We start from the raw sequence: 21,070 nt of genomic DNA on the forward strand, positions 1-21,070 counted from the left end.
CCATATCTGTTGAGAGGACCTTGCTAAAATCCTGTTTGTTAACAGGATCTTGCTAAAACTCAATCCTGGCTCCTTATCTGATTGACAATATTTTGGTAAAAGCACAACCTAGTTCCTACACATAGGCCCCTGTCCCTCATCCTGAATACTCATTAATTAGCCTGATGACAGGAGGTCAGAATTTTAATATATAAGCTTTCCCAAACTTTTATTAACTATCAAACTCTTCCTAAAGGTTTTGGTTCATTAATTTTTGCATTAATAAAGTCTTTTGTGACTAGAAGAGAATGTCTGAATTCTTTCAAACCGACTATGAATCAAGACTCTCAAAACCCAATAGCCTAGGAAGTCTGATCAAAGGGTCAGAGACCAAGAAGGTCTCATAATTTAGAGTTAGAGACACTTCAGATATCATCTATTTTTACCACTTTATTCTTGAGGACAAGGGAACTTGAATCTTAAGAGAGATCAAATGACTTTTCCAAAGTCATATAAATAACTCAGGTTCTCCAATTCCAAAGCTACTATAGTCTTCCATGTCATATAATCAATTCTATATTTTGAGAATATCCCTATTTTGCTTTTTCTAATCACCTTGTGTGAGTTCTCCATAAAATATTTTTTTGGCTACTGTACATTTGGCAATCTAATAATGTAGTCAGAGTTGTGCTCTCTGCAGTAGAATTGGAATGCTCGGCAGGTTAGTTCGAGAAAACACCTCAGTGTCTAGTATTTTGTATTGCCAGGTATCTTCAAAATCTTCCTAAAACAATTTAAATGGAAGTTTTCTGGCATGGCACTGTTATACTGTCCAGATTTCATAGGCATACAACAATGAAGTCAGCACAACAGCTCTGTAGATTTTCAGTTTGACAGTCTTATTTCACCTCTCCTACACTTTTTTTTTGCAGTTTTTCAAACACTGAGCTATGACATGGGAGACACTGGCATGGAACCACCCTAGCATGGCATGTCCGCAGAAATGTGAGATGTGCAAAGTTAAGAGACGCCACCCCAAATGACTATTTGTATCCGAATTGTGGCAGAGGATTCTTGAGCTCATGTTCTGATCACCCATAGCTGGACACACAGGAACTCTACTCTAACATAGTAATATTATTTTGGCCCTCTTCCAGAACAAAAGACAACCAGCCAACTAGTAGCTTTTTTTTTTTTATCATACAGAGTTATTTCCCTATAAATCACTTGGAAAAACAGTTTAAGGACAGATATCTTTTGGAAGGGAATAAAGGCATTTAATGTAGCCTTTTAAACAGAAATGTATTCAGCACTCACCATCAAAAAGTCTGTCAATAATATTGTATCCTGCTCGAAGATCCGATAAAGAAAACTCATAAAATTTGGTCCAACCCTGTTATTTCATAAAAGGAAAATAAAAATAATTAAGCAGTTTATAATGAAATAGTAATGAAACTAAACATAGTAATAATAGTAATGAAGTTAAACAGTCATTTACTCATTCATTCATTCAGCATTTATTAAGTGTCAGTGATAGGCACTGGGAACACAATAGTCCACACCTTTAAGAAACTTGAATGCTACATACATATAAGGAGAAACTACATTATCTTGTTTGGAAAAAAAAAAAGATTTCATGAAAGAGAACAACAATGTACAATATTCCAAAAAAAAAATCAACTAAAGAAATTTTAGTGGAACTAACAGGAATTTGCATAATCCTAAAGGTAAGACAATCATCAAAGTTTCCTAAACAGAGGAGTGATACTGCTTTGGGGATATTAATTTAGCAACTTTGTAGGACAAAGTGAAGGTAACAGGGGCTAGAGGCAGGGAAATTATATATATATATAATTTTAATATATATATATATATATAATTTTAAAGTTGAAACAGTGTTCAACATTTCCCCCCCCCAAAAAAAGGAATCTAGTGACTAAACAAATCTGTACCCTAATCTTTCTTAAATCACAACACTATTACAGATCTCTCCTCACTACCTCCCCAACAAACAGAAGTTTTGTTCTGTAAGTAGAATCAATCAATGGCTTTCACATTGAACTCTTGCTTTTAATTATAAGGACACCCCCTAGTTCAGGCCTTCTTTACCAGTCTTCTACCTGGATTACAGAATTTTAGTCTCTCAATATACCTTGTTCCCAAGCAAGTTATTCTCTACACAATTGCCAAAATAATCATCTTAAAACATAAGTTTTAATATATAACTCAAGAAACTTCAATGTGTCATTATTATCTATAGAATTAAAAAAAACGGACAAAAAACTACAAAATCACTGATCTGGAGTCTTAAAATCTTTCCAAAACTAACCCTAACCTATCTTTTGACATTTATTTCACATTTTCTGTTATCAGTTGAATGCCAACAATTTGTTATTCTCTAAACTTTATCCTTCCCCATTATAAAGTTAAGCCTGAAATTACAAAGCTATACCCACTCTGGCAGGCTCTGTTATTGTTGAAAGACTCTGAATGCAATTCTAGCAGCAGACTTGAGTCTGCCTTCTGACTTCTTACTTTGTCTGAAACCTCACAAATATATACGCTGGACACTTAGCAGTAAATTCTTGAGCCACAGAAACCTCAGCCCTATGTGAAACCTTTCTGCTTCTACAATGAGAGTAGCAGATGGCATGGGGTATTAAGAATCATAGTTTTTAAACTTTAACTTAGCTGATGAAATTTTAAATTACAAGATTCTTGTTCAATGACCAACCACAAGAGACTACACTTGAGAAACTGAATTTTTGCTATTAAAAAAAGAGATTGAAGACAGAACACTGTTCCAACTAAATGGAAGGATGGATAATATATTCTCTTTATATAAGCAATTGAAAACTTGTCAGAATTGATTTCATCACATAGCGCAAAGTTACAAGCAACATCATTTCATGGAATATTTGGTCACCTTACATTGCAGTATTTATAACAACCTTTTTACAAAAAGACCACCATTAACATAATGACAGCCTATAAACCAACATTACACAAGATAAAGAGTCAGAAATATTCTACAAGAACAGAATAAAACTAAATTAAATCAACATCAGCATATATTTTGAGAGGCAATACAGTAATTCTCAAAATTAAGAAGAGTTGTATAAGTTCTGTTTCTAACACATATTTTGTAATGTTGGACAAGTAATATAATATAAATTCTCAAACTCTGAGATTTTTCATTGCAAAACAGTTGCCAAACAGTATGGGCAGAAGACTACCTGCCACAGAGAGCTCCCCAGACTAATGAACTAAGCCAAATACAAAACATCTTAATATTTGGAGATTTAAATGTAAATAGTGATAAAGGTTAGAAGAGAAGATGGACAAAAAGGTTGGAAAAACAGATCAGGAACAAGAAGTGACTACACAGAAATCTTAAGCCTTTATACCATGAATACTTACTTCAAGATAAGAATCAACCTGGATTACATCCATATTCCCTGGACATGCTGAGTCCAGAATAATAACAATAAAAAAAATAATAAAAACAAAATCATACAGATCGTAGCTCATCATTGCATAGTTTCACCATTAAATGAGCAAATATCAAAATCTAGAAGATAATGAAAAGCTATGGTATGCAATTAAAACAATTCTAAGCAGTTACTGAAATGAAATGAGATACAAGTGGAAAATAAGACAGAACCTAAACTAAATAATTTCATGTAGGTTACCTGACAGAAATCTCCATAATGAAGAGACAAAAGAATCTAGAAAGTATCTAAGTCAGCTCACTTGACAAGTTAAGAGATACGGAAGCCAATGGTAATAACAATTTACAGCATAAACTCTTTGATAAAGACCTCAATGGACAGTATTTCAAATGTTTCAATGCATCTATTTGAAACTCCAAAAATTTCCCATAAAATATTATTCTAGCTTAAATTTCTAATCTATAAAATCTATGAATCTACATACTAAATTTACATTGTTTTAACAACAAGAGTGTTGCTTTAATCTAGGATCAGAATTAAATTGTAAAAAGATAATAGATAAAAACACATGTGAATAATGATAGTGACAAGTGGTTGTATAGAAATCAACAATGGAATAAAAAGAGCAATGGGTAAAAATGTTTATGTTAATTCCATCTCCTAGTCATATAAAATGGCAGAAATGAAGAGTAGCCTCCAGGAAGATTACAGCAGATGTGGTATCAGTATGTTCCCTTCTTTTGAAATCAATATGATCCACATATTTCTTCTTCATCACAGCACCTCCTCTGCTGATACACATAAGTTCTCTGGCTATGGCCCTGGCTCAGGCTCTCACTTTCCATCACAAGCTCTATGACCTTCTATCACTTTCACTTTCCTAGGTGATGAGGTGGATGGAACTCTGAGTGGGGAGTTGGGAAAGCCTGTGCTCTAGTCTAGCTTCAGATACTGTGTAACCTCGGGCAAGTAAAACTGAGTTAATAACATTTTTCCCTCACAGAACTATTATAGTCAAACAAAATTGTATTTCCTAAGTATTTAGTACGATGTAGTAGGCACTTACTAAATGTTTGCTTCCTTCCTAACTCAAGCCACCATTCAATTTGCAACATTCTGATTCCTAACTATACTCTCAGTAGAGAAAGATCAAAACAACAAATGAACTGATTTCTATCCACTCAGATTTCACCTCTTACAATTGTGTAGTGCCTTAATTTTTGCTGGATCCCCATTATTCTCCAATGAATTTCTTTTTTGCTAATTTCTCATGGAAGCTGTTCAAAATATCCTAATACTGAAACTGTTCCAATTATTGGAGTCTCCTTAATCTCCTAACTCTGTTGTGATCTTTCACATTTACAAAACAGATGACATGGCATCCTTGACAAAACCAATGGTAGCCATCAGTTCCCTCCTTTTCATCACATTTACAGTTCTCTAAAATCACACGCAAATATATCTCTCCTATCACCAAACAATTCCTCTAACTCACTCTATGTTCTAGTCACCTTGTATTCCTCTTTATCTACTTTGCCTTCCTACTTCCATACCTTTTCCACCTGAATATCAAATAACTTCCCTTTCCTCTTTAGCTTAATGAACCCATGCTTTAAATGCCAACTCAGGTGCCATTTCTTCCATAAAGCTTTATTTTTCTCTTAGGGATGATCACACATTATAAGGCTACACATAGTACTTGATTTGTACCTCTCTGATAGACTTATAGTATATTTTTTGGGTATCACAGTTATGTGCTATATGTAGCTTATTAACTAAGCTCCACAATGGTAAATATAGTTTTTATCTTCACTCTATATGTTTTTCACCATTTAACAGTGCAGGCAGCACTTAATAAATATTGAACATTTTAATTTCTTTGACAATGTATCCCAAACAAAGGAGATTGGACTAGGAATACTGTCATAAAGTGATCTCCAAGGTGAAATCACTGAAGATTACATCTTGTTCAATGCACAAGATAATTTTGCATATACATTATAAATTACATTTTGTTTCATACAATATAATAGAAACTATTGGGTCTACTTAAGTGCCTGGCACATAATTGGCACTTAATAGTTTTCCCCAAACAATAACCAAAAAAAATACTAGGCAGGCATTCCTAGCCATTTTTTGGATCATGGGCCACCCTAAAAATTAAAGGAAGCCTATGAAGCCCTACTCAGATTAAATAAATAAAATAAAACACACAGGATTGTGAAGGAAATCAATTAATACTGAAATGTAATTTTCAAAATATTAAAAGAAACAAGTTCACAGACCCAAGATTAAGAAGAATCTCTGACTTTAAGGAAACAAAATGCCAAAGTTAACATTTTCATAAAAATGGTATTTCTTACTTGAGGAATATAATTTCTTCTTTCTTGGCATGCAGCATGGAACCAGGCCAGGCTGAAGAGGGCATGTGCCCGTTCCACAATGTCTTTTTTGCTAATTTGCTCTGGAGTCCAGGATTCATATGTCCGCATTAAGTTCTTCTTCAAACCTGGAGGTGCCTTAAGAAAAAATATTATAATAGCATAGTTATATTTCATAAGATAAATGTTTACTTTGAACAGATTGAAAAGAGATTTTCTGAACATATATATATATATATATATAAAACAATATATTATTATTTATTGATTACAATTACATTGAACTATGTGTGTGTGTGTGTATATATATGTATAGATTACTATGTATTGAAGAACTGCTGCAATCACCAGATTTTTTTTAGGGTCTAGGGGAGTAAGCAAAAAAAACCCAGATATTTTGTGGATTTTACAATCCATTTTTAAATAATTCAAAACATTTTATAAGTGTAAGAAATACTTAAAACACATAAACATAAAGTTTCTCAGTGAAAGTTTCAAAAATGAGATACACATTCTCAAAAATTAGATAGCATAAAAATGTTCTACTATCTTTAAAATAAAACATAATAGCTAATGCAATTCTTTTAAGAGAGAGATTCACAGGCAATCATTGCTGGAAATTTGTGAGAAAATTAGGTAAAATCAAGAAAGCTGTAAATTTTGATCTACTAAAGAGTCCTTCAGACTTGGCCTAGAGAAACAGGAACTCATTTTTGAGGTCTGAATTTTGAGGATTTCTTTATAAATTATGGGAATTACAGGAATTTTGAAAATCAAACTATGGAATTATATCCATTTCTTGGTGGAATAATAAGAACTATAAAAGGCTCTCCCAGATTTTGTCAAATACACCAAGCATTGGCTGCACATAGTCCACAACTCTCTGAGTGCAGTTAAACCAGATTAAAATGTAATTTAAAATATTTAACAAAATTATTAAAATACAATAGTCAAAATATTACATTTTAAAACTATGTTAATGTGTGACCTGTAGGATTCCTAATGTATACAATTAATATTAGAGAACCTCATTTCTAATTGATAACACTGTCATAGAATTATTAGGAAAAAGATGAAATGTAAAAATAGTGAATTATAACAAATATAAATTCTATTCCAAACTTTGGAACTAGTTTTTTAACCTTACGAAAATCTAAAATTTATTCAAATAATCCCTTATGTGAAACTCCAAGTTTTTGTATATTATAGTTAGGTAAATACTGAACTGGTCCAATCCCCACATGCTTTAGAAATCCCTTCTCTGACAGCACTATCATCTGCAAAATACAGAATCTATTCTGAATTCAACTGATAAAGTATTCATTATCTCTCTCAGTCTCATTTTCTAACAAAATAAAGGGGAACTTCAACTATACAATTTGTACATCCCCTTCCAGATATAAAATTCTGTTTCTAAAATGACAGGATTTATTTTCCTTTCTATTAAGGTCCATGGAAGAAATGAAAAAAATCGGTGAAATATTTTAAATAATTACTTTTTATTTACCAGAAAAAAAAAATATATATATATGTTATTTTAACCATTTACTAGAAAATTAGTAGAACAATTAATAAATGCAAAAAAGAACAAATAAGTTTAAAATACACACATTTTCATTCTCTATCATGGCTAAGGTGAATGAAACAAAATGGTTATTCAAGTATCCTCAAAATCTGAAACACTGCAAATGCCAATGTCACTACTGCTATTATTAAATCACTATAACAATGAAGAGTGAGGAACGATGCTTTGTATTTGTATTGTGTATAGTTTATGAAGCACATGCATATATATTATCTTATTTGATCCGTTCAATGACCCTGAAAAATAGGGAAAGCAGGTATTTTTAATCTCTAGTTTTACAGATAAAAATACTCAGATTACATGGCATAACAAAAAGTGCTAGGTACAAGAATTGAATTAGATCTTCTTGCTTTTTGCACTTTATCTAATTGACTCTCAAGTGAAAAAAAAAAGATGACTAAAACATCTTTTAATAGATTCAAGATTTTTTTTCCAATGTCAGAGATTTTGACATGGACCTTAAAAATCTTCCAGTCTAATTCTATCATTTTATAAAGAAACTTAAACCAAGGGAATTGGTTGAAGAACTATGGTTTGAACTCAGGCCTTCTGCCTCTAATTTTTGTATTTTAATTTTTTTTTCATTTTCATGTAGAGCATATAAGTATAATACATATTCATTCTCAGTCAAATCACTTACAATATTATATGTAACCACACAATGATTCAAATTTATAATGCCTTTTTACCTCATATGTTATTTTCAGACTGGACTGAAGTAAAATGGGAGTAAAGTGGGGATGAACTTCAGCTGTGAGCCAAAGACGAAAAGTCTCTTTGGGTTGGAGGGAATTTAATTCCTGGAAGAAGGAAAAAAATAACAGATTTATTTAAATAAGTACTACAAGTGGACCTATTTTGTATTGTTAGAATCTTAAATATCTATATGTATCACATATTTCCTATTAAATCCTTATGAAAGTTTTTTTAAATGAGATTAAGTTAATGATGACTGAAAAATATGGTTTATAAGAGTGTGATTATAATCTAAGCATTGTGTTTCAGTTATTAAAAACTGTATACTGTGAAGTGGAAAGAGAAGGGGTAAGAATGGATAGGGTGGCAAAATGTTATGTTTAGATATAAGTGTGATATGTACATTAAAAAATGCAATCATAGCCATGGAATGTAAAAATGCATAGCTTCTATCTTGGGAATTCTCCTCAAGTTAGTACTTTAAAAAAAGAAACAAAAAGGTAAATTAGCATTATAGAAAGATTTACGGAACACATACAAATCAGCTTCTTTATAAAGTAAACCCAATAGAGTTTATTTAAGGAAGGCAAATTTCTCTGACTGAGTTCTCAATCTATCAATTAGGATTTTATATTCTGAACCTACAATTAGGTCTATTGCCAATATCCAAACTCTTCTTGGTGGCTTTCAGTCTAAAATTTGGTCCCACAGTACCAATTTCATATTGTTCCCATTATTTCCCAATATCCTATGTGTGGTTCCTTATATATTCTGTACTAGAATGTCTTCTCTTCTAACTCAATCTAACTCTATTCATCATTCAAGACTTATATGCCATTTCTATTAAACTTCTTTCTAATATTTCTACCCACACTGACTCCTCTCCCATCTCCAAAATTCTGTTGCCCACAACATTAATTATTCTCAATTGCCTGCAACGGGTTGATTTTGTTTCTTATTAGATTACAGTTTTTAAGATGGGAATGGGATATTTCTTTTGAATCTCAGCATCAATTAGCACAGAAGTGAGTAACTCATAGGTACTCAATAAATGGTCTATTGAGGATGAGTATACCAATTATAATTATCTAATTACATGACACTCAATAGTTATATTCTACTTATGTAATATATAAATAAATTATTCACATGTTCCTATGAAATAAGTATTGTGATAAAATTCATGAAAATTAATAATACATGCTTATTATTTCCTATGATATAAAAACAGGAAGAACAGGAATTGAATCTCTAATAGATATAGTAATCAATCAAAAGAAAAGAATAACTTAATGACTTAACAAATGTGTATTGTATTGAATAAAACATATATACAATATATAGACATGCAATTAGGTGGCACAATAAAAAAGGTGCTGAAGTTAAAGAGTCAGAAGAATCTAATTTAAAATATTGTCTTAGATATTAGGCAAATCATATTAACTCTCTCAGTCTTAGTTTTTGCATCTGTAAAGTGGGAATATAATTGAGTTTTGCATACAAGGGTTGTTAAAAGGTTAAAATTGGGTAATATGTGTAAAACACTTTGCAAAACTTAAAAAAGGTCTATAGAAATGTTATTATGATGATTGTGACAGATGATGCTATTTAAAAAGTTGAATGCAACTAATATTATACAAACTAAGAATTGATGATATATAAGCCAACTTTTAAAGAAAATAATCTTTTTTTAATATACAAAACATATGCATGGGTAATTTTTCAACATTGACCCTTGTAAAAACTTGTTTTAACTTTTCCCCTCCTTCCCTCCATCCCTTCCCTAGATGACAGGTAGTCTGATACATGTTAAATATGTTAAAGTATATGTTAAGTACAGTATATGTATACATATTTATACAATTATCTTGCTGCACAAGAAAAATCAGATTTAGAAAGAAGGTAAAAAATAACTTGAGAAGAAAAAACAAAAATGCAAGTGGACAATAACAGAAAGTGTGGAAATGCTATGTTGTGGTTTATACTCATTTCCCAGTGCTCTTTCTCTGGGTGTAGCTGGTTCTAGTCATTACTGATCAGTTGGAAATTATTTGGATTTTGTTAAGGATAACCACATCCATCAGAACTGATCATCACACAGTATCGTTGTTGAAGTATATAATGATCTGGTTCTGCTCATTTCACTTAGCATCAGTTCATGTAAGTCTCTCCAAGCCTCTCTGTATTCATACTAATGGTCATTTCTTACAGAAAAATAATATTCCATAACATTCATATACCACAATTAATTCAGCCATTCTGCAATTGATGGGCATCAATTCATTTTCCAGTTTCTAGCTACTATGAAAAGGGCTGCCACAAACATTCTTGCACATATAGGTTCCTTTCCCTTCTTCAATATCTCTTTGGGACAAAAGTCCAATAGTAACACTGCTGGATCAAAGGATGCACAATTTGATAACATTTTGAGCATAGTTTTAAACTACTCTCCAGAATGGTGGATCCATTCACAATTCCACCAACAGTGCATCAGTATCCCAGTTTTCCTGCATCCCCTCAAACATTTGTCTTTACCTTTTCCTGTCATCTTAGCCAATCTAAGAGGTGTGTAGTGGTATCTCGAAGTTGTCTTAATTTGCATTTCTCTGATCAACAATGATTTGGAACACTTTTCATATGACTAGAAATAGTATGAATAGAAACGTCTTCATCCGAAAACTGTTCATATCCTTTGACAATTTATCAATTGGAGAATGGCTTGATTTCTTATAAATTAAGAGTCAATTCTCTATACATTTTGCAAATGAAACGTTTATCAGAACCTTTAGCTATAAAAATGTTTTCCCAATTTATTTCTTCCCTTCTAATCTTGTCCGCATTAGTTTTGTTTGTACAAAAGCTTTTTAACTTAATATAATCGAAATTTTCTATTTTGTGATCAATAATGATCTATAGTTCTTCTTTGGTCACAAATTCGTTCCTCTTCCACGGATCTGAGAGGTAAAGTATTCTATGTTCCTCTAATTTATTTATAATCTCATTCTTTATGCCTAGATCATGGACCCATTTTTGACCTGATCTTGGTGTACAGTGTTAAGCGTGGGTCAATGCCTAGTTTCTGCCATACTAATTTCCAATTTTCCCAGCAGTTTTTGTCAAATAATGAATTCTTATCCCAAAAGCTGCTATCTTTGAGCTTGTCAAACACCAGATTGCTATAGTTATTGACTATTTTGTCCTGTGAACCTAACCCATTCCACTGGTCAACTGGTCTATTTCTTAACCAATACCTGCTTTATAATATAGTATTAAATCAGGTACAGCTAGGCTATCTTCATTTGATATTTTTTTCATTAATTCCCTTGAAATTCTTGACCTTTTGTTCTTCCAGATGAATTTTGTTGTTATTTTTTCTAGGTCATTAAAATAGTTTCTTGGGAATCTGATTGGTATGGCACTAAATTAATAGATTAATTTACATAGTATTGTCATCTTCATTATATTCACTTGACCTATACAAGAGCACTTAATATTTTTCTAATTGTTTAGCTCTGACTTTATTTGTGTGGAAAGTGTTTTGTAGTTTTGTTCATATAGTTCCTGACTGTCCCTTGGAAGATAGATTCTCAAATAAAAATAATATTTATTTCAGTAATCCTTAAGTATAATCATTAACAAATTAGTAAAAACAAATGTGATTTTTTTTTCATTTTGTTTTCAAGATGACCTGAAATCACCATCCCAGAATCATCTTATTTAAGCTGAATACAAGTGAGCCACAAAACAATCTCTCTCTGCTATGAAAATATAAAACATCACAAATAGACTTTCCAATTTTACAGTTTTCCCTACTTTGGTATCTTGATCTACATGGTACTTGTTCTTCTCCTTTAAAGCAATCTAAGTTTGCCTTTTTTTTCCTAAACAACACTCTGTTTTGTGACAAAATTTAAAAACAAAACAAAACAACCTTCCCTTAAGTCTAAAATGATGTGTAACATATAAAATCAAAAAGTTAAAAGGATATCTTTCCAGGAAAAAGAATATCTTTCTGAATTGGCATTTAAAAGTAAACTTTAACAAAGTTTGAAAGACATTTAAGGTGATTTCATCATATTCCAATTTCTCAGATTTTACAAGCACTATTTACAAATACTATGTGTTACAACTTCATACAGGCTTTCCGACTTCCGGCCAAGATGGCGGCGTGGAGGCAGACAGCTGCTTGAGCTCCTCGTTTTCTCTCAGAACTTACTTCATGACAAGCCTCTGACTTAATGCTTGACCCAGAAAGAAATCCACAAATTATCACCAAGAGAAGACATCCTTGAAAGTCGCCAGAAAAGGTCTGTGTTTGCTCAGGGGAGGGTCAATCAGACTGGGCGCAGACTGAGGGCAGGCAGCCAGAGCAAGACAGGCAGCTCACACAGCTCAGACCGGAGGGGGAGGGGTGTGATATCTGCCGTTTCTGTGAAAGGGCTTTTGCCCCAGTGTGGATGCTCCGTCTTGGCAGCAAGCCAGGAGCAGCGGAGAGGGTGTAAACACCGGAGGTGAAGATTAAAACCCCAGAAAGCCAGCTTCTCTCAGAGCCCGGCCACCCCCAACCCCCACCTGGACTGACTCAGTGCGTTCTCAGAGCCTCAGAGCGCAGACTCAGTACAGTCATTGCTGTTCTGTTAGTGGCTCTCTGCTGCCCTACCCCCAGTCTGTAGAGGAAGCCCATTAATAACATCCAGCCCTATCCCCCGCAAAATAGACCAATTGTTTCTCTTGTCAGTTTGTTTTCTTTGATTCCTACTCTGACAAAATGAACAAAAAATTCAAAAGGGCTCTAACCATTGACAGCTTCTGTGTGGAGAGGGAGCAGACTTCAAATGCTGAGAAGACTAGGAACAGAATGTCCCCAGATGTATTCCCTGGGAGGGATATAAGCTGCTCCTCAATACAAAAGAACCTCATAGAGGAAACCAAAAAGGCTCTCACAAGAGAGCTGGAAGAGAAATGGGAAAAGGAAAGGAAAGGTTGGCAAGAGAGCCTGGAGAAGTTATCCCATGCATTCAAAGACAGAATGGATAAAGAAATCAAATCATTGAGAAACAAGATTAGTGAGCTGGAAAAGGTAAACAACTCCAAGGAAAACAGGATTAGTGAGCTGGAAAAGGTAAACAACTCCAAGGAAAACAGGATTAGAGAGCTGGAAAAAGAAATCAGCTCTCTAAAAAATAAAATGGATACAATGGAAAAAAATTCCATAGAAGATAAAAACTCAATTGGACAATTACAAAGAGATATAAAAAAAGTGAGTGAAGAAAATACATCATTGAAAATTAGACTGGAACAAGTAGAAATGAATGACTCAAGGAGAAACCAAGAGGGAGTCAAGCAAAACCAGAGAAATGAAACAATTGAAAAGACTGTCAAGTACCTTACCAGAAAGACAACAGACCTGGAAAACAGATCCAGGAGAGACAATCTGAGAATAATCGGACTCCCTGAAAAATGGGAGGAAAAAAAGAGCTTGGACACCATTTTCGAGGAAATTATCAAAGAGAACTGCCCAGACGTTTTGGAAACAGAGGGTAAAATAGACATTGAGAAAATTCATCGATCACCTACTGAAAGGGACCCTAAAATCAAAACGCCAAGAAATATAGTGGCCAAGTTCAAGAACCATCAGACAAAGGAAAAGATATTGGAAGCTGCTAGAAAAAAACAATTCAGATATGGAGGATCCACAATAAGGATAACACAGGATCTAGCAGCATCCACATTAAAAGAACGCAGGGCCTGGAACATGATATTCCGAAAGGCTAAGGAACTTGGTATGCAGCCAAGAATAACTTACCCAGCAAGAATGAGCATCGTTTTCCAGGGAAGAAGATGGACATTTAACGAAATAAATGAATTCCATCTATTTTTGATGAAAAAACCAGACCTACATAAGAGGTTTGATCTTCAAATACAGAACTCAAGAGACTTCTAAAAAAGGTAAAATGAAATCTTGAGAACTATACTTCTGTCAAAAAAATATGTAAAGAACATATGTACAATTTGTCTTAGAAACTAGAGGTGGAAAGGAGATTATATCATAAAAAAGTATAAAGTGGTGGTACTACATCTCATGAAGAGGCAAAGGTAACCTATTATATCTGAGAGAAAGAAAGGAGGGAGATGAACATAGCGTGTATCAATAGACATATTCGATTTATGGTGAAACTTCTTCCACTTCATTGAAAAGTGAAAGGGAAGGAGTAAGCTAAGGGGAAGGGAATACAGTAATTTCGAGGAAAAGGGGTAAAATAAGGGGAGGATCTTTAAGGTGGGGGAGGGATCCTAAAAAGGGAGGGCTGTGAAAAGCAAGTGGTGTTTACCAGTTGAATACTGGATAGGAGGGTAAAAGGGAAGGAAAGGGGAAAAGCATAAGCAGGGGTTAATAGGATGGCAAGCAATATAGAATTAGTCCTTCTAACCATAAATGTGAATGGGGCAAACTGCCTCATAAAGAGGAAGCAGTTAGCAGACTGGATTAAAAGTCAGAATCCTACTATATGTTGTTTACAGGAAACACACCTGAAACAGGATGAGACATTCAAACTAAAAGTAAAAGGGTGGAGCAGAATCTATTATGCTTCAGGCAAAACCAAAAAAGCAGGAGTAGCCATCCTCATCTCAGATCAAGCAAAAACAAAAATTGATCTAATTAAAAGAGATAAGGAAGGGCATTATATCCTGCTAAAGGGAAGCATCAACAGTGAAGCAGTATCAATATTAAACATGTATGCACCAAGTGGTGCAGCATCTAAATTCTTAAAAGAGAAATTAAGAGAGTTGCAAGAGGAAATAGATAGCAAAACTATAATAGCGGGAGATCTCAACCTTGCACTATCAGAATTAGATAAATCAAACCACAAAATAAATAAGAAAGAAGTCAAAGAGGTAAATAGAATACTAGAAAAGTTTGATATGATAGATCTTTGGCGAAAGCTAAATGGAGACAGAAAGGAATATACTTTCTTCTCAGCAGTTCATGGAACCTATACAAAAATTGATCATATACTAGGGCATAAAAACCTCAAAATCAAATGCAGTAAGGCAGAAATAGTAAATGCATCCTTTTCAGACCATAATGCAATCAAAATAACATTTAATAAAAAGCCATGGGAAAATAGACCAAAAAATAATTGGAAACTAAATAATCTTATACTAAAGAATGATTGGGTAAAACAGCAAATCATAGACATAATTAATAACTTCACCCAAGAAAATGACAATAATGAGACATCATACCAAAATGTGTGGGATACAGCCAAAGCAGTAATTAGGGGAAGTTTTATATCTCTACAGGCCTACCTGCATAAAATAGAGAAAGAGAGGGCCAACGAATTGGGTTTACAACTAAAATTGCTAGAAAAGGAACAAATTAAAAACCCCCAGACAAACACAAAACTTGAAATTCAAAAAATAAAAGGTGAGATTAATAAAATTGAAAGTAAAAAAACTATTGAATTAATTAATAAAACTAAGAGTTGGTTTTATGAAAAAACCAACAAAATAGACAAACCCTTAGTAAACCTGATTCAAAAAAGGAAAGAGAAAAAGCAAATTGATAGTCTTGAAAATGAAAAGGGTGAACTCACCACTAATGAAGAGGAAATTAGAACAATAGTTAGGAGCTACTTTGCTCAACTTTATGCCGATAAATTCGATAACTTAAATGAAATGGAAGAATACCTTCAAAAATATAGCTTGCCCAGATTAACAGAGGAAGAAGTAAGTAGTCTAAATAGTCCCATCTCAGAAAAAGAAATAGACCAAGCTATTAACCAACTTCCTAAGAAAAAGTCCCCAGGACCAGATGGATTTACAGGTGAATTCTACCAAACATTTAAAGAACAACTAACTCCAATGCTATGTAAACTATTTGAAAAAATAGGGATCGAAGGAGTCCTACCAAATTCCTTCTATGACACAGACATGGTACTGATACCTAAACCAGATAGATCGAAAACTGAGAAAGAAAACTATAGACCAATTTCCTTAATGAATATTGATGCTAAAATCTTAAATAAGATATTAGCAAATAGACTTCAGAAAATCATCCCCAGGATAATACACTATGACCAAGTGGGATTTATACCAGGAATGCAGGGCTGGTTTAATATTAGGAAAACTATTAGTATAATTGACCATATTAATAATCAAATTAATAAAAACCATATGATCATCTCAATAGATGCAGAAAAGGCATTTGATAAAATCCAACATCCATTCCTACTAAAAACGCTTGAGAGTATAGGAATAAATGGACTATTCCTTAAAATAATAAGGAGCATATATTTAAAACCTTCAGTAAACATCATATGTAATGGTGATAAACTAGAACCTTTCCCTGTAAGATCAGGAGTGAAACAAGGTTGCCCACTATCACCATTACTATTCAATATAGTACTAGAAACTCTAGCCTTGGCAATAAGAGCCGAGAAAGAGATCCAAGGAATTAGAGTAGGAAATGAAGAAATCAAATTGTCACTTTTTGCAGATGACATGATGGTATACTTAGAGAACCCCAAAGACTCTGCTAAAAAGCTATTAGAAATAATTCAGAATTTTAGCCAAGTCGCAGGATACAAAATAAATCCACATAAATCCTCAGGATTTTTATACATTACCAACACAATCCAACAGCAAGAGATACAAAGAGAAATTCCATTCAAAATAACAGTCGATAGTATCAAATATTTGGGAATATATCTACCAAAGGAGAGTCAGGAATTATATGAGCAAAATTACAAAACACTTGCCACAAAAATAAAGTCAGATTTAAATAATTGGAAAGACATTCAATGTTCTTGGATAGGCCGAGCGAATATAATAAAGATGACAATACTCCCCAAACTAATCTATTTATTTAGTGCTATACCAATCAGACTCCCAAGAAACTATTTTAATGACCTAGAAAAAATAACAACAAAATTCATATGGAAGAATAAAAGGTCGAGAATTGCAAGGGAACTAATGAAAAAAAAGTCAGAGGAAGGTGGTCTAAGTGTACCTGATTTAAAGCTATATTATAAAGCAACAGTCACCAAAACCATTTGGTATTGGCTAAGAAATAGACTAGTTGATCAGTGGCATAGGTTAGGTTCACAGGACAAGATAGTGAATAAAAATAGCAATCTAATCTTTGACAAACCCAAAGATCCCAAATTTTGGGATAAGAATTCATTATTTGACAAAAACTGCTGGGAAAACTGGAAATTAGTATGGCAGAAAGTAGGCATGGACCCACATTTAACACCACATACTAAGTTTAGATCAAAATGGGTCCAAGATTTAGGCATAAAGAACGAAATCATAAATAAATTGGAGGAACATGGGATGGTTTACCTCTCAGACTTGTGGAGGAGGAAGGAGTTTGTGTCCAAGGGAGAACTAGAGACCATTATTGATCACAAAATAGAACATTTTGATTACACCAAATTAAAAAGTTTCTGCACAAACAAAACTAATGCAAACAAGATTAGAAGGGAAGTAACAAATTGGGAAAACATTTTTACAGTTAAAGGTTCTGATAAAGGCCTCATCTCCAAAATATACAGAGAATTGACTTTAATTTATAAGAAATCAAGCCATTCTCCAATTGATAAATGGTCAAAGGATATGAACAGACAATTTTCAGATGATGAAATTAAAACTATTTCCACTCATATGAAAGAGTGTTCCAAATCACTATTGATCAGAGAAATGCAAATTAAGACAACTCTGAGGTATCATTACACACCTGTCAGATTGGCTAACATGACAGGAACAAATAACGATGAATGTTGGAGGGGCTGTGGGAAAACTGGGACACTGATGCATTGTTGGTGGAGTTGTGAAAGAATCCAACCATTCTGGAGAGCAATCTGGAATTATGCCCAAAAAGTTATCAAAATGTGCATACCCTTTGACCCAGCCATACTACTACTGGGCTTATACCCCAAGGAACTACTAGAGAAGGGAAAGGGTCCTGTATGTGCCAAAATGTTTGTGGCAGCCCTTTTCATAGTGGCTAGAAGCTGGAAGATGAATGGATGTCCATCAATTGGAGAATGGTTGGGTAAACTATGGTATATGAATGTTATGGAATATTATTGTTCTATAAGAAATGACCAACAGGAGAAATACAGAGAGGCTTGGAGAGACTTACATCAACTGATGCTGAGTGAAACGAGCAGAACCAGAAGATCATTATACACTTCAACAATGATACTGTATGAGGATGTATGCTGATGGAAGTGGATTTCTTCAACATAGAGAAGAACTAATCCAATTCCAATTGATTAATGATGGACAGAACCAGCTACATCCAGAAAAGGAACACTGGGAAATGAATGTAAACTGTTATTTTTACCTTCTGAATCCAATTCTTCCTGTGCAACAAAAAATTCGGTTCTACACACATATATTGTATCTAAATTATACTGTAATATATTTAACATATATAAGACTGCTTGCCATCTGGGGGAGGGGTGGGAGAGGAAGGGAAAAAATCTGAATAGAAGTAAGTGCAAGGGATAATGTTGTAAAAAATTACCCATGCATATGTACTGTCAAAAAATGTTATAATTATAAAATAAAATAAAAAATTAAAAAAAAAAAAAAAAAAAAAAAAAAACAACTTCATACAAATTGATGTTATGTAGGGATTCTTTTAGGGAATAAATTGAACAGTATACTTATTATGTCCCACTTATCCAAGCTTACCTTTTCCAGAACCGGAAGCCATGAAACCACAAGATGTAAGTTCTTCAAGCACAGCCAGTCTCCATTTTGAGCACATTCTTTCAGCATCTGAATTGCTAAATCAGCTTGACCTTGGCCCATAGCAACCTAGAAGAAAATAGAGAACATTTATATTACAGAATATGTTATCAGTATCACATTTAAGATAAGAAATTTTAATAATTCATAATGAATCAATTCTTAGAGTTTTTATGATATGATTTCTGAGCTTTTTATACTTTACATATATTCTAAAACCTAGCAGGTAATATTAAAATGCCATTTCTAGTCAAGCAATAAACAATGACTTTCCTTTCTTTCTCTTTCCTTTTGTTGCCAGAATTGATGATTGTAGTTACATCTTCTATTGACTCACCATGAAACCCATTATCCAAATTCCCCTTAAATGATCTCCCAAAGATTAACTATCATGTCTTAACAGTTTCTCCCTTTTAAACCCTCATTTTCCTTTTCACCTCTATAGTATTTGGCAGTACTTTTCTTTCAAAGCTCTTTTCCATTCAAAATAGCTACAGAATATATAAAATATTAGAAGGACATCTATTAAGACACATACAAAAGGACACAAATACAAAATACTTTTTTATAAAGATAAAGACAGATCTAAATAAATGGAGAAATCTTAATTATTTATGCTTGGAGCATGATAATATAATAAAAATTGATATGTAATTTTAAAATTACTTAATCAGTGCCATATCAAGGAATCTACCAAAGTATTACTAAAAAGCCTAGAAAAAATGATAACAAAATTCATCTGAAGTACAAAAAATGTTGAAGTTTTCAAAAGAAATTTTATTAAATTGTAAGGAAGTAAAAATGGCACCATCAGATGTTAAAATTATAAAATAACAACAGTGATCATAAAAAACACAGAAAAGTTGATCTGTGGAACATATTAGTAACCATAGTAGCATAGTATTCAACAAACTCAAAGTATTAAACCACTGGGATAAGGAATAATAATAATTATTATTCAACAAAAAACTTCTAGGAAAAATAGAAAGTCTCAGAGAATTAGGTTTAGACTAAGATCTATCACTGTTTACCACACTGAGCTGCAAATGGATTCAGGATCTTGACATAAAATGATACTACATAAGAACAGTAAATAATTAAAGAGGAAAAAAAGCAACTTTTTCAACAATAGATTGGAGAATAATTCATGATCAGACAAGGGAGAAAGAGGATCACAGAAGAGAAAATGGTCAATTTTGTTTACTTTAAAATTTTAAAAATGTATCAACAAAAGCAATAAATTAATAAGGGAAAATTTAATTGACAAATCATTGTGACAAGTTTTTCTGATAAAGGTTTGATTTGCAAAAGATATAAAGAACCAATACAAATCTGTAAGAATGATAGCCACTTCCCCATAGATAACTGGTCAATATATATGAACCAACAGTTCTAAAGGGAAGAAATCAAAGAAAATGATGGCCATATAAAAATTTCTCCAAATCACAAAAATAAGAGAATGAAAATTAAAGCAATTCTGTGCAAGGTTCCAGGCATATTATTGTCTTGTTGAAGGAATTGTAAATAGATAGAAGCATTCTGGAAAATTCTTTTTGGAACTATGTCCAACAAGTCATTAAACAATGCATACTTTTTGATCCAGCAATATCATCACTGATACTCTCAAACAGACCAAAGAAAGAGAAAAAAAATTCATATTTACGAAAATATTTATAGTAAATCTTTTTGTGACAGCAGACATCTGGGAATTAAAGGGGCATCTATTAGTGAAAGAATTGCTGAATAAATTTAGTTATACAGACATTTAGATAGAGATAGCTTCTGAAAAACTTAAGACTTGCATGAAGTAATATTCAGTAAAATGAGCAGAAACAAGAAAGAAATTATACAATAATAAAATATATGCTTAAATTTATAAGTAAAGTATAAGAACTGAATTTTCTAACCAAGGTAGTAAGGGACTATTATATTCTTAGTGGCAGAGGCAGGGTTTCATCAAACTGACATAAGATATCCTTAGCTTTATCTTTTTAAATATGCCTGACTCATATTGAGCTTTCAATATTCTAAACTCTTCATAATTTGTTATAAAAATTGCTAATTATGTTTTTCTATCTTATTCTCATGGCCATGATTTTCTGAATCAAATTTTCACCTTCCTTGATCTCCCTATAACAGTTTACACTGGCCTTTTTATTTTTATTCTTATATTTACTTTTTTATTGTTGATATTTTCTCCTCCTTTTGCTTCT

General features: G+C 32.9%; 1 protein-coding gene across 3 annotated transcripts in view; it reads right to left on the reverse strand.

The window, feature by feature from the left end:
• The window catches only part of DYNC2H1 (dynein cytoplasmic 2 heavy chain 1), a 394,253-nt gene that overhangs the window by 129,471 nt on the left and 243,712 nt on the right, over positions 1-21,070 (reverse strand). For all 3 annotated transcript variants that reach the window (XM_074304391.1, XM_074304390.1, XM_074304389.1), the window contains 4 exons: positions 18,801-18,926; positions 8,087-8,197; positions 5,795-5,950; positions 1,297-1,372 (listed from right to left, as the gene is read on the reverse strand). In XM_074304391.1, coding sequence (XP_074160492.1) covers positions 1,297-1,372; positions 5,795-5,950; positions 8,087-8,197; positions 18,801-18,926 — 469 coding nt within the window. The remainder of the gene's footprint in view (positions 1-1,296; positions 1,373-5,794; positions 5,951-8,086; positions 8,198-18,800; positions 18,927-21,070) is intronic.

Source organism: Sminthopsis crassicaudata, chromosome 3 (assembly GCF_048593235.1).
Source record: "Sminthopsis crassicaudata isolate SCR6 chromosome 3, ASM4859323v1, whole genome shotgun sequence".
NCBI lineage: Eukaryota > Metazoa > Chordata > Mammalia > Dasyuromorphia > Dasyuridae > Sminthopsis > Sminthopsis crassicaudata.